The sequence below is a fragment of the Tamandua tetradactyla genome, chromosome 12 (assembly GCF_023851605.1).
Source record: "Tamandua tetradactyla isolate mTamTet1 chromosome 12, mTamTet1.pri, whole genome shotgun sequence".
NCBI classification, from domain to species: Eukaryota; Metazoa; Chordata; class Mammalia; order Pilosa; family Myrmecophagidae; genus Tamandua; species Tamandua tetradactyla.
Genome location: NC_135338.1, coordinates 76,414,125 through 76,426,784, shown reverse-complemented (window position 1 = coordinate 76,426,784; position 12,660 = coordinate 76,414,125). Strand labels below are relative to the sequence as shown.

At 40.4% G+C, this 12,660-nt stretch overlaps 1 protein-coding gene across 3 annotated transcripts in view; it reads left to right on the top strand.

Moving 5' to 3' along the window:
- GABRA5 (gamma-aminobutyric acid type A receptor subunit alpha5) overlaps positions 1-10,797 on the top strand; it is an 80,960-nt gene extending 70,163 nt beyond the window's left edge. For all 3 annotated transcript variants that reach the window (XM_077122365.1, XM_077122363.1, XM_077122364.1), the window contains exons 9-11: positions 2,455-2,607; positions 5,462-5,673; positions 9,529-10,797. In XM_077122365.1, the coding sequence (XP_076978480.1) occupies positions 2,455-2,607; positions 5,462-5,673; positions 9,529-9,831 (668 nt within the window). In that variant the 3' untranslated portion in view covers positions 9,832-10,797. The remainder of the gene's footprint in view (positions 1-2,454; positions 2,608-5,461; positions 5,674-9,528) is intronic.
- The last annotated feature ends 1,863 nt before the right edge of the window (positions 10,798-12,660 follow it).

Here is a 12,660-nt window from a genome sequence, read left to right as displayed (position 1 = left end):
TGCCCAGTGGCCTAAAAAGCACTCTTCCCATCAAGGTCTCCTTTTAACTGCAAGTGGAGACACAAGCCACGAGTGACATGGGACTCACCCATGGGGCCATGAGAGCAGGGCAGAGACTCTGTCACTTCCAGCTCTCTGTGGATGCTTATATAACCCACATCCCTACCCTGAGCTTTGAGATGAAAAGGCAGGCAGCAATCTGCAGGAAAGGTGTACAGCTCCCTGCACATTGCCCATTTACCTGCTCCTTACCTCCTGTTTTGAGCATTTCAGAGATTTACCTAGGTAGAGGTTTGGAAAGCAGTGAGCAGCATAGCACAAATAGCTGAGGATATACCAGAAGGCAGATACTCTCAATCCCTCAGGCATGAGACTGGCCTGAACCCAGTAGATTCAGTACAAGCCCAGCTGCCCCTGATATAAACGTGGCAGGTGGGGGTGGGGTAGCAGGTCACAAGGAGGCAGAGAGCACTTCCTAAGCCTGATCCTGATGTTTTCAGATGCCGCCTGGCCACAGGGAAAGTCTGCCCTTAGAAGTCATGGGTGATGCCATCAGTGGAGGTGGGGATTTCAGGGCTCGCAAAAGAAGAGGGAAAAAAACACAGAAACATACCAAGCCCTTAATACAGAATGCATTCTGAGACCCAGGGTAGCATCCTGACAGCCTGTGTTTGTTAACTCCCTGAACTCTCTCGGAACTCACAGAACCAAATAGACAAATCAATGCAGTCCCCCTCCCTAGACACCCTGTCAGTCCCCTACCAAGGAGAATATTCATGCTCATCATTTTTGGAAGATGTAAGTGAGACTGAGGACAGTTTAATTGTTTGGTAATAATGTTATATTGAGAAGAAGAGGAAAACAAGACAGATTTTATAGAAAGAAATAAAATGTGGCATGACAAGTTTGGCTTAAAAATTGACAGCAGTGGAGCAATTTCAACGACTCATAAAGGCATTGAAAAGCATTTCACCTCTTCTTTAAGTGTTAAGGATAGGCAACATTGGTTTATCAGTTAATTACCCAGTCCTCAATACTAACTAGATCTTATCCCTTTTTCTTTATCTTAATTTTTCTCCTTGCCCTGGAGCTTGTTCTGCCCTCTCACCTCTCATTTGAACAAAGGAAGTTCATGCTTATGGGGCTCCAGGAATTGGAGGTCTTCCTGGCCCACCTCTACCAGAATGTCTTGAGGCCCCTTGGAGAATGTTGGCTTCCTTTCCCGTTAGAGGGCAGATTTCATTCTGTATGATCTCTGTGGTCTTGCCATGCTCCTCACATGGGGTACTGTGAGCCAAAGCTCTCAGGGAGCAGCCAGCTGGGTTGGCCAAGCTGTGACCTTTGATTCCAGCAGTAGGCTCTTAGCTATGTTCTTAGCCTTAAATGGAGTTAGACAAACAAGAAGATCAAATCCCAGCAAACCAGCCCCAAAGGTGGGCAGACAACTACCTTCATCAATTAGTCCCCAGCTGGGGTCGCGCTCCAACAGAGCCTCTATGCCCATTTTCCACCGTTCACAGTATCAGTCAACACACCATTCAGTCCTTTGGGCAGTTCAGCCCCCAAAAACGATTGTCTCAGTCATCTCAACTCTGCCCGTTTCCTCTCTCCTCTGCCTTTTGCCTACTTCTCAAAGCACATTTCAGATCTCCCTAAGGAGACATTAACCGACATTAGCATTGGAGACCATCAGCAGTCTCACAGACCTCTGCTCACCTTCTGACCAGAGCCCTTGTTCAACTTCTTACCAGTTAACTGTCAAGGCAGCATCATTGTCAGCGATGAAGGGAAGGTCCGCTCTTGCCTCCCACATGGCCAGGCAAATCCAGAGAAGGCGCTGGGTCATCACCAAGTAGATGGCTCCTGCTTCAGAGAAAAGGAGCCCCGTCTCTCTGTAATGCAGCACAAGAACTAAACTGTTTGGTGCTGCTTGGATCCCTGGACTCTTGTAGCCTCAGATCCTCACCTTCCACCCCAGAGCTAAATGCATGGAGAGCCAGTGGGAGAGATGCCTAGGTTCTCTCACCCTCGTAATCACCTGCTCGTTTCTTGCCCACCAGGCTGGAGAAGAGAAAAGAAGTTCTCCACTCACAACAGGGTATGGTGCCCTGAGTTATGTCAGGGCAGGGTAAATCCTGATTGCAGAAGTAGGCGGTGGGGTGGGTGGGGAAGTGGCACAAATAGAAGGGCACAGATTGTAAACAGGGATTAGCAAAATCCAGAAATCGGATTTTCCCCCAGAAAGGCATCCGCCAGCTAAGGCTCTTCCAGGCTGGTGGTCAAGAGACAGAAAATAACAGTTAAAAAATTCATGCATCCTCCCTTGTTCTTTCTTTAACCCAAGTCATGAAAGTAAATGCCTGTTTTACCTAAGCTTCCTGGACCCTGCAAGCAGGAGTCTTTTCCCAGGACTATAATGACTGTAGTTAGGTTTATTTATTTGCTTATTTGCAGGTGAATACACAATCATGACAGCACATTTCCATCTGAAAAGGAGGATTGGGTACTTTGTCATCCAGACCTATCTCCCCTGCATCATGACCGTGATTTTATCTCAGGTATCCTTCTGGCTGAACCGAGAGTCAGTCCCAGCCAGGACGGTTTTTGGTGAGTGTGCCAGGCCTGGACCCCAAATGGGTGCCTGATCCTAAGAAACCCCCAAAGTAGACACTGCAGTACCAACCACACAATTTCTAGCACTGCCTCTGTGTTTTGTGACCTGGAAAATAGAATGAATCAGTTAAGAATTTTGTGTTAAGGATTAGGATTTAGGATTTCTCTCTGATGAAAGTTTAGGAAATAATGCATGGTCTATTTTGATAATTATTTCCATTTTGAAAAGCTGTTCACTGGCAGCTTTTTGGAGGTTTGAAATTGCCAGGAATCTGTCTGATGTGAGATTTTGCTATAGTATTTTCACAGTCCTAATTGAGCACTACTTTGTAAGCAATTGGGTAGTTTTCTTTGAAATGTGTGTGCCACTTTACCAAGTGGCAATCAATGCATTATATGTAATGCTATAGTAATAAATTACAAAAATATCTGTATGATAAGAATATAGAACAATGTAATTTGACATCCCTAAGACATAGATGAAGTCTGGAAAGATGTAGTTCAGGTTGTATCATAGCACAGCAGATGGAGTTGGGTGACCTGCCTCTTATCTAAACTTCAAGTTGATGTTCTAAAGGATATTTTGTAGATCAGTGTGATAATGGATGCCCCTATCTTCTTAAACTGTAAAGTACTGTTCACATGTTAGCTCCTAGTACTGCCCTTTCCCTTTCAAAGAAGGAAAAGGGTATGCAGGTTATTTGAATGGTCCCATGGTGCAGAAACTCAGCAGTCTGCAGAGTCCATGAATGTTCCCCTCCTCCAGCAATTTAAGCCAACTTCACTAGCCTTGCCTGGGTTACCTTTCAGGAAAGTTTCAGTAAGTGTTGGAAGCTTGCCAGGCAGTGCTTTCCAAGTTAATGTGCCTCACAATACTCTAGGGAAATCTTAATAGGTGAGCATGGAAAAATGTACATTGGGAAAATGCTGCATATTAGCATGTGTTTTTCATTGGAGATTCCCAGTGCATGCTAAGATGCTATAGGGCCCAGGAAGACTCAAGAAACCTATTTAATGTTGTATACAGAACACTGTGTCCTTTAGCACAATGATTAACTGGATTTCTAAGAAAGTCAAAGATGTCTTTTGATTTCTCATTAAGCATTAATTCTATACATGATTCCATGTTCGATGAGTGTATATAAATACCTTCAAAGGAGGTATTGAATGAAAACTAATAGCCACTCTGACCAACAGCAGTATCACACTTCTTCAGTACCACATCAGTTCCTATGCACACATGCACATGAGCAGACAGCCCAAACTGCAGGAATAAGGAAAGCAGGAAGAATATGGGGAGCTTGATGAACTGAGGAGTTCAGCAGACCCAGGCTTCTCAATGCTCAATGTTTTTAAAGCATCAGGCTCCCCACCTGCAAGTGAGTGTAGTGATACTCACCCAGCAAGAAGCATGTTCAGTTTGGAGTCTGGGACTTGGTAGATGATGTTCAATGAATGACAGTCTGCCAGTCCTAGATGAATGTCCCCTTCATGGTGACTTGGGTGTCAGTCCTCTCCAGAAGCCAAAGCAGACAGCCTGAGGCATCTTGCATGAGAGCCCTTAAGGATCATCTTTCCCTCTTTGTGGAGGTTAAGAGTTGAGACAGCAAAATTCAGACACAGTGCTCCCACTGAACTTCACTCAGATTTGTCTGCAGGTTTGGTTAATACATGTGAAAGGATGTATGTCTCATTAATCTGCTTGTAGCCCCCTATTTATAAGGAACATGGTGAATATTTATACAGCACTGAACTAGATGCCTTGTGACCTTAATGACTATTTCTTAATTGGATATTGCCCGTGTGTTACAAAGAAACACCATTAGTTCAATACATCTTTGTTGAGCACAGCTTCTGGGCTCAGGTCTGTTTAAGTCAGTGGGGATATAGCTGTGTTTAAATCAGACCAAAACCCTTGCATTTTACATTCACATTCTAGAGGAAGGAGGCAACCAACAATATAAGGTGTTTGGGGAGGATGTCCCTGAGAAGAAAACATTGAGTTAAGACCTGAATGAAGTGGAGAACCATACAGAAATCTAGAGGAGAGCCTGCAGCAGAGGACTCACCCAGTACCAAATGAGGAAGGGCTAAGGAACCCAGGTGGAAGGAACTGAGAAAGTGGAGGGCAGAGAGGGTTGCAGTGTGCAGAGGATGAGTTTAGAGAAGAGACAAGAGTGTGTGCAGTAGAAACAAAGCAGTCTTGGAAGTCATCTTTAGGACGTTTTCTTAATTCTGAGGTAGGAAGCCATTGGCAGATTTTGAGGTGGTAAGAGGCATGATCTGATTTCCATTTTAACACAACCACTCTGGCTGCTGAATGGGCTAAAGGAGGCAATCCAGTTGGGGGAATCTTGTAATAATCCCAACAAGAGATGCTGATGATGCTTAGATAGGAGTTGCAGTCTGAAAAATAGGAGAAATGGTCAGATTTGGGATACATTTTGAAGGTAGCAATGTCAGGATTTGAAAACCAAGGTAACCTTGGGAGTGAGAGAAAGAGAGAGTTGAGTTTGAGAAGTTGAGGATTGCTTTAGTGCTTTGGGCTGAGCAGTTATGGGGGGAGGGCTTTCTCGTGAATGGTGATGAGGGCAGAGTGCAGACTAGCAAAACCTAAAATTTATTTTGGGACCTGCTAACTCTGACCTCCAAGCTAAAGTATAAGGCAGGCAGGTAGATATCTAAGCTCAGTGGGGAAGGAGGTCCAGGCTGTAGATAAAAATAACCAGTGCCTTTCGTGTTCTTATTTATGACATTTACAGCTTTTCTACTGGGGCACTCAAGGTGCTAAATACTAACCTTTGTTTCCATCTCCCCATTTCACCTCCCTTGTTGTTAACAACCAAAGGGGTAACCACGGTGCTGACAATGACAACCCTCAGTATCAGTGCTCGGAACTCTCTGCCCAAAGTGGCTTATGCAACAGCCATGGACTGGTTCATTGCTGTGTGCTATGCCTTTGTGTTCTCTGCGCTGATTGAATTCGCCACCGTCAACTACTTTACAAAGAGAGGCTGGGCCTGGGATGGCAAAAAAGCCTTAGAAGCTGCCAAGATCAAGGTACATACTTTATTTTTCCTCTTTACCCCATTCTTTGAGAGTCTCCTTGCAAATAGAACATGTTTCTTTATAAGTCTAAATATAAGATGAATGTCTTAGTTTGCCAGAGCTGCTGTGACAAATACCACATAATGGGTTGACTTAAACAACAAGCATTTATTGCCTCACAGATCACTCTTCTAATTCCTTTCATTTGAATCACCAACTTATTTCAAGCAAAACGGCTGATGTTATGTGAAGGGTTTGGGTTTGTTCGTATTTATGCCTGTTAATTTTGAAAAACTAACTCCTATCTAGTCAGGGACTAACTGACCAGTTTTGAATTGAACAGTCCATAATTTGCTTGCTTTTTTGTAATTTCCCCAGCAGTCATTTCCCCACTTTTTGCAGGGTGGCCATAAAGGTCATGAACAAGGCATGTAACATAATAGGAGCTACATATCAGCAACACATATCAGCAGAACATATCCAATTCCACTGACTAAATGACTTGGTTTACTTAAATGATAAACATGAATTATTATTGCCTTACTTTTTCAAAGCAATTAATCAAGTACTTAAAGGACAATTTGTGCTTAAATTTAAGGGATGTTTTTTAAACTAATAGTTGGACAAGATCATTTTCCTGGGGAGATGAGAAGAATGTAGATGGAAAATAAAATAAAACAACCTTTGAAAAACTGCTAATTATTCCATGCATAAAATAAATCCATTGCTTTGAGAGATGCAGTCAGAATTCTTGGGGCCAAATTGAAAGTTGAACTTGAGCTCTCCTTTGAAAAATTAGCATCCAGGGAGTTCTAAAAGGCATCATTGAAAGTGAAAACTATATGTCCTAACCTCCCAACCATGGCCGCAAACTAAAAAAACAGCAAAGCCAGGACACTGTGGTTCCAATGGAGAGTCTCAGCTCAGTCCTATTGACAGCTCCACTTGTACTTTCTGAAGAAACTTAGGGTCTGACGTGATCTCACCTATCCCTCCCAAGCCCTAGCTTCGGTCACAGATGACCCCACTTCCCACTCCAGCTCCTCCATTTGGAGGCCTGGTAGGACCCACTCCAGGCCCTCTCAGAGTTGCCAGTAGAAGCATGAGGGCAAGCTGTGACAAGGGAATGATCTGACTGATGTGGATTGAATAGGGGGAATTGGGGAAGGTTTTTTATACTCAGTGGATATAGTGAAACTGTGGGCCATTCTTGACTGAAAAGTTTGGATTTGATCCTGCAGGCAAAGGAAGCCCCGAAGGATACTTGTGGTGGGACGGACAAAAATGTGGTTTGAGAGGTGGCTTCCCAACACCCAGCACTGTTTGCTAACTGGCTGGGTCCTGGCTGACTGCATGGATGTTGGATGAGAAATAACCAGGTCTGAAGGCAGGAGAGCCATTGGGGATCTGTCTGCTACATTAACTTAGGGGTGTTAGTTCATGACTGAGCTGGAAGGCAGGTGAAGCTGAGATAATTGGAAATACTTAAAATATCTACACCCAGTCCTACTATGGTTACTTGCTTTAATTCTGAATAGACACATGAAAGGAGAAAAGAAATGTATATAACATGAATTGTCTAACCCCAGACTAGCATGAATCTTCTAGAATAACTCTATATGTCCCACTTGCATTGGTGAATCTTGTGAAACTTTGAGACTCTCCAGATGCTATGGTACTAGGAACCTAGCCTTGTGCATGTAGAAGCACCAGAGCACCTGCAGGCATCCCTGGCACACAAACTATACCTTGAGACATGAGGAATGAACATGAGCACATAAAGTGAGTGATAGCCACTCAAGTGAACTAATTTTTACTCAGACCTAGAGAAGTTAATAAGGTGTTTTCACATTGTTACATTTCAGGATATTTAGAAGCAAACACTGAGTCAGAGTTTGGGGATGCAAGGTAGTCTTTAGGGGTGAACACCTGTAAAAGGATAAAGGAGGAAGCAAGATTGGGTAGAGGAAGAAATGGAACTGTAAAAAGGTCCAGTAGAGCTAGGTCAACATGCAGTGGGGTTTTGGGACAAGCAGTCAGACAAAGCAGCTTTGTATCTTGTGGCATGGCCAGGATTTCCCATTTGTGCTGGCTTCCCCAGGAAGAGCATGGCCTTGGCCAGGCACTCTGCAGCTGAGGCTGGCCTTGAAGGAGCACACTCCAAGGTCTCCTGGCCACGCTCTCTGCAGCTGAGCTGCAGGTCCTTCCTCGAAGGAAGATCTGGGGACACATCCCTGCTTCAGTCACAACCATTGAAAACTAGCATGCCACTAGATCATCCCTCCAACGTAAAAACACACATAATAAAACCAGATTGTTATCTTTTAAAGGCTCTGCTCTTTTTCTGGTTATACCACGAAATGAAGACCACCCAAAGCTGTCAGTTAACTAATGCATTACATTTATTGGTTTCTCTGGCAGACCCACACAGGTGCCCACGTGATCATGGGCATAGCCGAGAGCCAAGTATTTTCTAGGAGCTGTCATGAGGTCACTATCCAGCCTGAGGATGTGGTGGCTTCCATCCCCGAGTCCCCCAGGTTCCTGTACCTGGCTTGGCCTTTGCTCTACCGTCTTTTTTACCCACTTCTCCTTTCTCCTTGTCCCACGCTTTTTCTTTCTGCTTTTTATTTTTTCGTAATTTTAGTGGTTGCTCTGTTTTCTTTTCTAAATTTTATTAATGAGATTATATTGCTTTGCTAATAAACAGAGCTGCTTCCAGTATTTTATTAGGAACATTTTCAAGCACACGTTTAAATAATTTTACAATGAATATCTCTGTACTATTAACATTTTACTTGTCTTGTCACCATCCATCCATCTATGTCTATTTATCTACTTATACTTATATGGTTATCTATATTGATATATCATCCATACATCTATCCTCTATCCATCTATCCTTCCATCTCATTTTTGGATGCATTCAATGTAAATTGCAAATAGTAATACATTTTCCACTCCGTACTTCAGCATGAGCATCATCAACAGAGTTCTGGATTTATTTTACTTTTTTTTTCTTCAAGCAAAAAGAGTGAAATGCACAGATATTAAGGGCATATATGCTGAATTTTGACCAACATGTATCCTTGTGTAACCCAAACCACTATCAAGATAGAGAACATTACCAGCACCACAGAGAGTGCCTTCATGCCTCTTTCTAGTCAATTTTCATCCACTTCTCTTGAAGGACATGTTTCTTCTGATGTTTTCCACCATAAATTATTTTGCTTGTCCTAAAATTTCATATCCAAGAGATATTAAAACATGTTCACAAAAAGATTCATACACAAATGTTCTTAGAAGCTTAATTCATAGTAGCCAAGATTGGAAACAATAGAAAAAATAAACTGCAATTTATTCAGGCAAAAGAATACTGCATAGCAATAAAAGGAATGGATTACTGATAGAATCAACACCAAGAATGATTCTCAAAAGCATTCTGCTGAATGAAAGATGCCTTAGACAAAATAACTTATAAAGAATTTGTATCACCCTCTTTTTTTCCTTCTCTGTGGAATTTCCTAGAGTTAACCTTATATCCACAAACCTTATTCAGTCCCACTGATAAAGAAGTAAAGAAATGATGGCTGCTCTAATGTATAAGAAAAATCTTAATTCAGTTTATCCCAGGTTCTTGAGAAATGTCAAACATTAATATCAATAATGGTTCTGGTTGTGCCAACTTTCCTGTCTGTGAGTTATAGGGATTATAGTCCTGGAAGTCTGTTTAAGGACTGCCCTCCCCGACAACTAAACTATTTTTTCCTTGTTTCTCTTTGGAGAGCTACATCTTTAGAACCCTAACATGAGCTGGCAATTGCCTGCATAATTGACAGGTCTTTATGTTCTTCTTTTATTTTGCAGAAAAAGGAGCGTGAACACATACTAAATAAATCAACAAATGCTTATACTACTGGGAAGATGACCCATGCCCCAAATATCCCAAAGGAACAGACCCCAGCAGGGACCTCAAATGCATCTTCAGTTTCTGTAAAACCTTCTGAAGAAAAGACGTCTGAAAGCAAAAAGACATACAACAGCATCAGCAAGATCGACAAAATGTCTCGGATCGTTTTCCCAATCCTGTTTGGCACTTTCAACTTAGTTTACTGGGCAACATATTTAAATAGGGAGCCGGTGATTAAAGGAGCCACTTCTCCAAAATAAGCTGCCGGACTCCCCATCTCCAAGAGAGCCATACTTCCAGCAAACTGGTAACCAGGACAGGCTGAGCTCAAAGGGACTTTCCCCATTTGGGCAACATCTTTCAGGAAATTTTTGCATGTTTAATAATATGTACAAATAATATTGCCTTGATTGTTTCTGTATATAACCTCAGATGTTTCAAAGATGTCACATTGATAAATAGAGCATACAACTTTGTAAAAAAAACAGGAGAAAAAGGCTCTGACACTCAGATACTCAGTATCTTACATCGATAGTTTACAAACAAGATAAGTATATTTTTAACTGTTTCAAGTGTTATCTAACAATGTTTTTTATACTTCAAATGTCATTTCATACAAATTTTCCCAGCAGATAAATATTTTAGGAAATGCTCAATGATTATTTTCTGACCAAATACTGCAGGAAATAAAGATCACAAAGAGCACATTTTTCATTTAAAAAAAACAAAACCTCTGGGCATTTATGTACAAAATGAATTGCCTTTGATAATTCTTACTGTTCTGAAATTAGAAAAGTACTGCATGATCTTACATTAAGAAACAGAAAGCAAATATTTATGCAGACAAATTTAATAACAGAAATATACGGTATTTTAAATTAAAATATTTACCTAAGGAAAAATTTGAAAATTTGACTCTTAAAATTAGTTTTAGTGGAAAAAAATTATTCCCCTCTCCCAATAACTGAACAATGACCAAGAAAGAAAAGAAAGCATTAAGAAAAAAAAATAGTTTCATGACAGTCCTGGTATTTGACCCATGCATTCATTGCGTCTGAAACTTGACCCATTCTCGCTGCAGCCCTGCTTAGTGCTTCAGTGGTGAGAAGTTGTAATTGAGTTACTTTACATTTCATTTCCTTGTACTATATCATGATTGGTTTATTGGTCTGTTAGCTTTTGTATATGAATCTTAAATGTTCATTAAATAATAAAAATGAGCTAATCTTGTGGGCAAATGTCATTTTTAAAAGTCTTCACATTTTGTTAGACTAATTTCCTAAAAAGGAAATTGCTTGGGAAGATACCTCTATTAGAGGGTCACTTCTGTTTCTAATCTGACTCTCTAGAATGGCTCTTGAAGAGAAAGCTTATTGAAATCCATAGTGAGGGTAAATAGGTAAACCTGATACTCACCCTACTCCTCACATATGTTTCAAGAGAATAGTGTGTGCCCCTTAGACCTCTGCCTTATAGAGTCTCTACGTGAGGATATTCCCAGGGGTGGGTGTTTTCTATAGGTATGGTGACTGTTGAGTCAGGCTCCACGTCTTCCTTCTGCTGTCTGTAAATGGTGATGAAAATACCTGCATTCAAGCTACCTACTTACTGTTTGAGGAAGTATCATCGAAAGATGTGGATGGAGAAGCTCTTTCTGCCTTCTCCATGACCCAATTGTAATTACAGATTCATGAAAGAGGAATGGTGACTGTTAGCCAGCAATGAGAAATATTAGACCTGTCTACATTGACTAGTTAATGATATTTAGTTCTTAAAAACCCATCGACATTGCTTGTGTTTAATAATCACAAACATAGGTCATGAACGTGGATATAACACATCGGGAAATATTCAGCAATTTCTCTCTCAGCTTGAATAACCGTGTAAATGCTCATAACATCAATTAACCCAAAGCTCCAAATAATTCCCCTGAAGTCACTGCATGGTATACAAGCACAGTTCTTATGTTTTATCAGAGTAGTATGAAAGATTTACAGAATATCTAAGTTCTTCAAAAGGACAGAGTCTACACAGAGATATCATTACCTCGTTCCATAACTGGTTTCGGAATCTCACAAGGTAGAAAAGAAAAGTTCGATGAAATGGATGCTCTTAAATGTTAACACTAGAAGCATTTCACTTAAGAAGACATATATTTGTAGAATATATCACACATAAGAAGTTAATGTATTTGAAAGATAATTTACGTGCTTCCGAAGACACCACAGTATATAACCTGCTGTTTTTACTAAAAATAAACCTAAGGCTCAATATGATGTTTCTATTACCATTTACTGTTATAATTACATTTCTCTTATATCGTCTTTACATTTTATCTTTGCATTTTAATTTATAGAAATACATATTATAAGTTATGTCTAAATGGCTATATATAAAACACCCACATAAAAAACCTCAATCCTAACAGAAAATATTTTCCATGTTGCAATTAGTATTCTTTACAAGCTGTAGTCTTTGGTACAAAAAAACCCATGAGCTCTTCTGAATGAATTCCCATTTAAAAATAGACCTACTGCTTTTACCTGGTGTTGAACCTTAAATATGGTGAATATTTAGTGAAAAAGATCATATTAGTTTTCCACTCTTTGATTTTGTATTGTAGACTATGAGCATTTTGTTATTTTTATGAGGTCATAGTAAAGAATCATGTTGGGAAAAAATAATAAGGCAAAAAATAAAAATCTTTGAAAATAATTATAAATTAAAGTGCCCTACTTTTAGAAGCAGGGTATTTAAATGTATTTCTTTTTGACATCACCACAAATAGAAAAACAGAATATTCTAATGTTAGCAATCAGTGTTACTTAGGTACTTTCTCAGGAATTCATGGGTATAATCAGAGCAAATCTGAGCTAAAGTTGGCCTAAATGTGCATTGGATATTCAATAATTGGGATTAAATATTTCTATAGTAGCTGTCAGAGTTAAGATAATATAGCAAACATCTTCCATCTTCCATGGAAGATTTCCTTGTTAATAACTTAGAAATAGTGCTCTATACTTCTCATGAGACAAGTTATGGGAAATAGGTAGGGTAAATGAGAAATTTCTACTTTACAAGATAAGGAC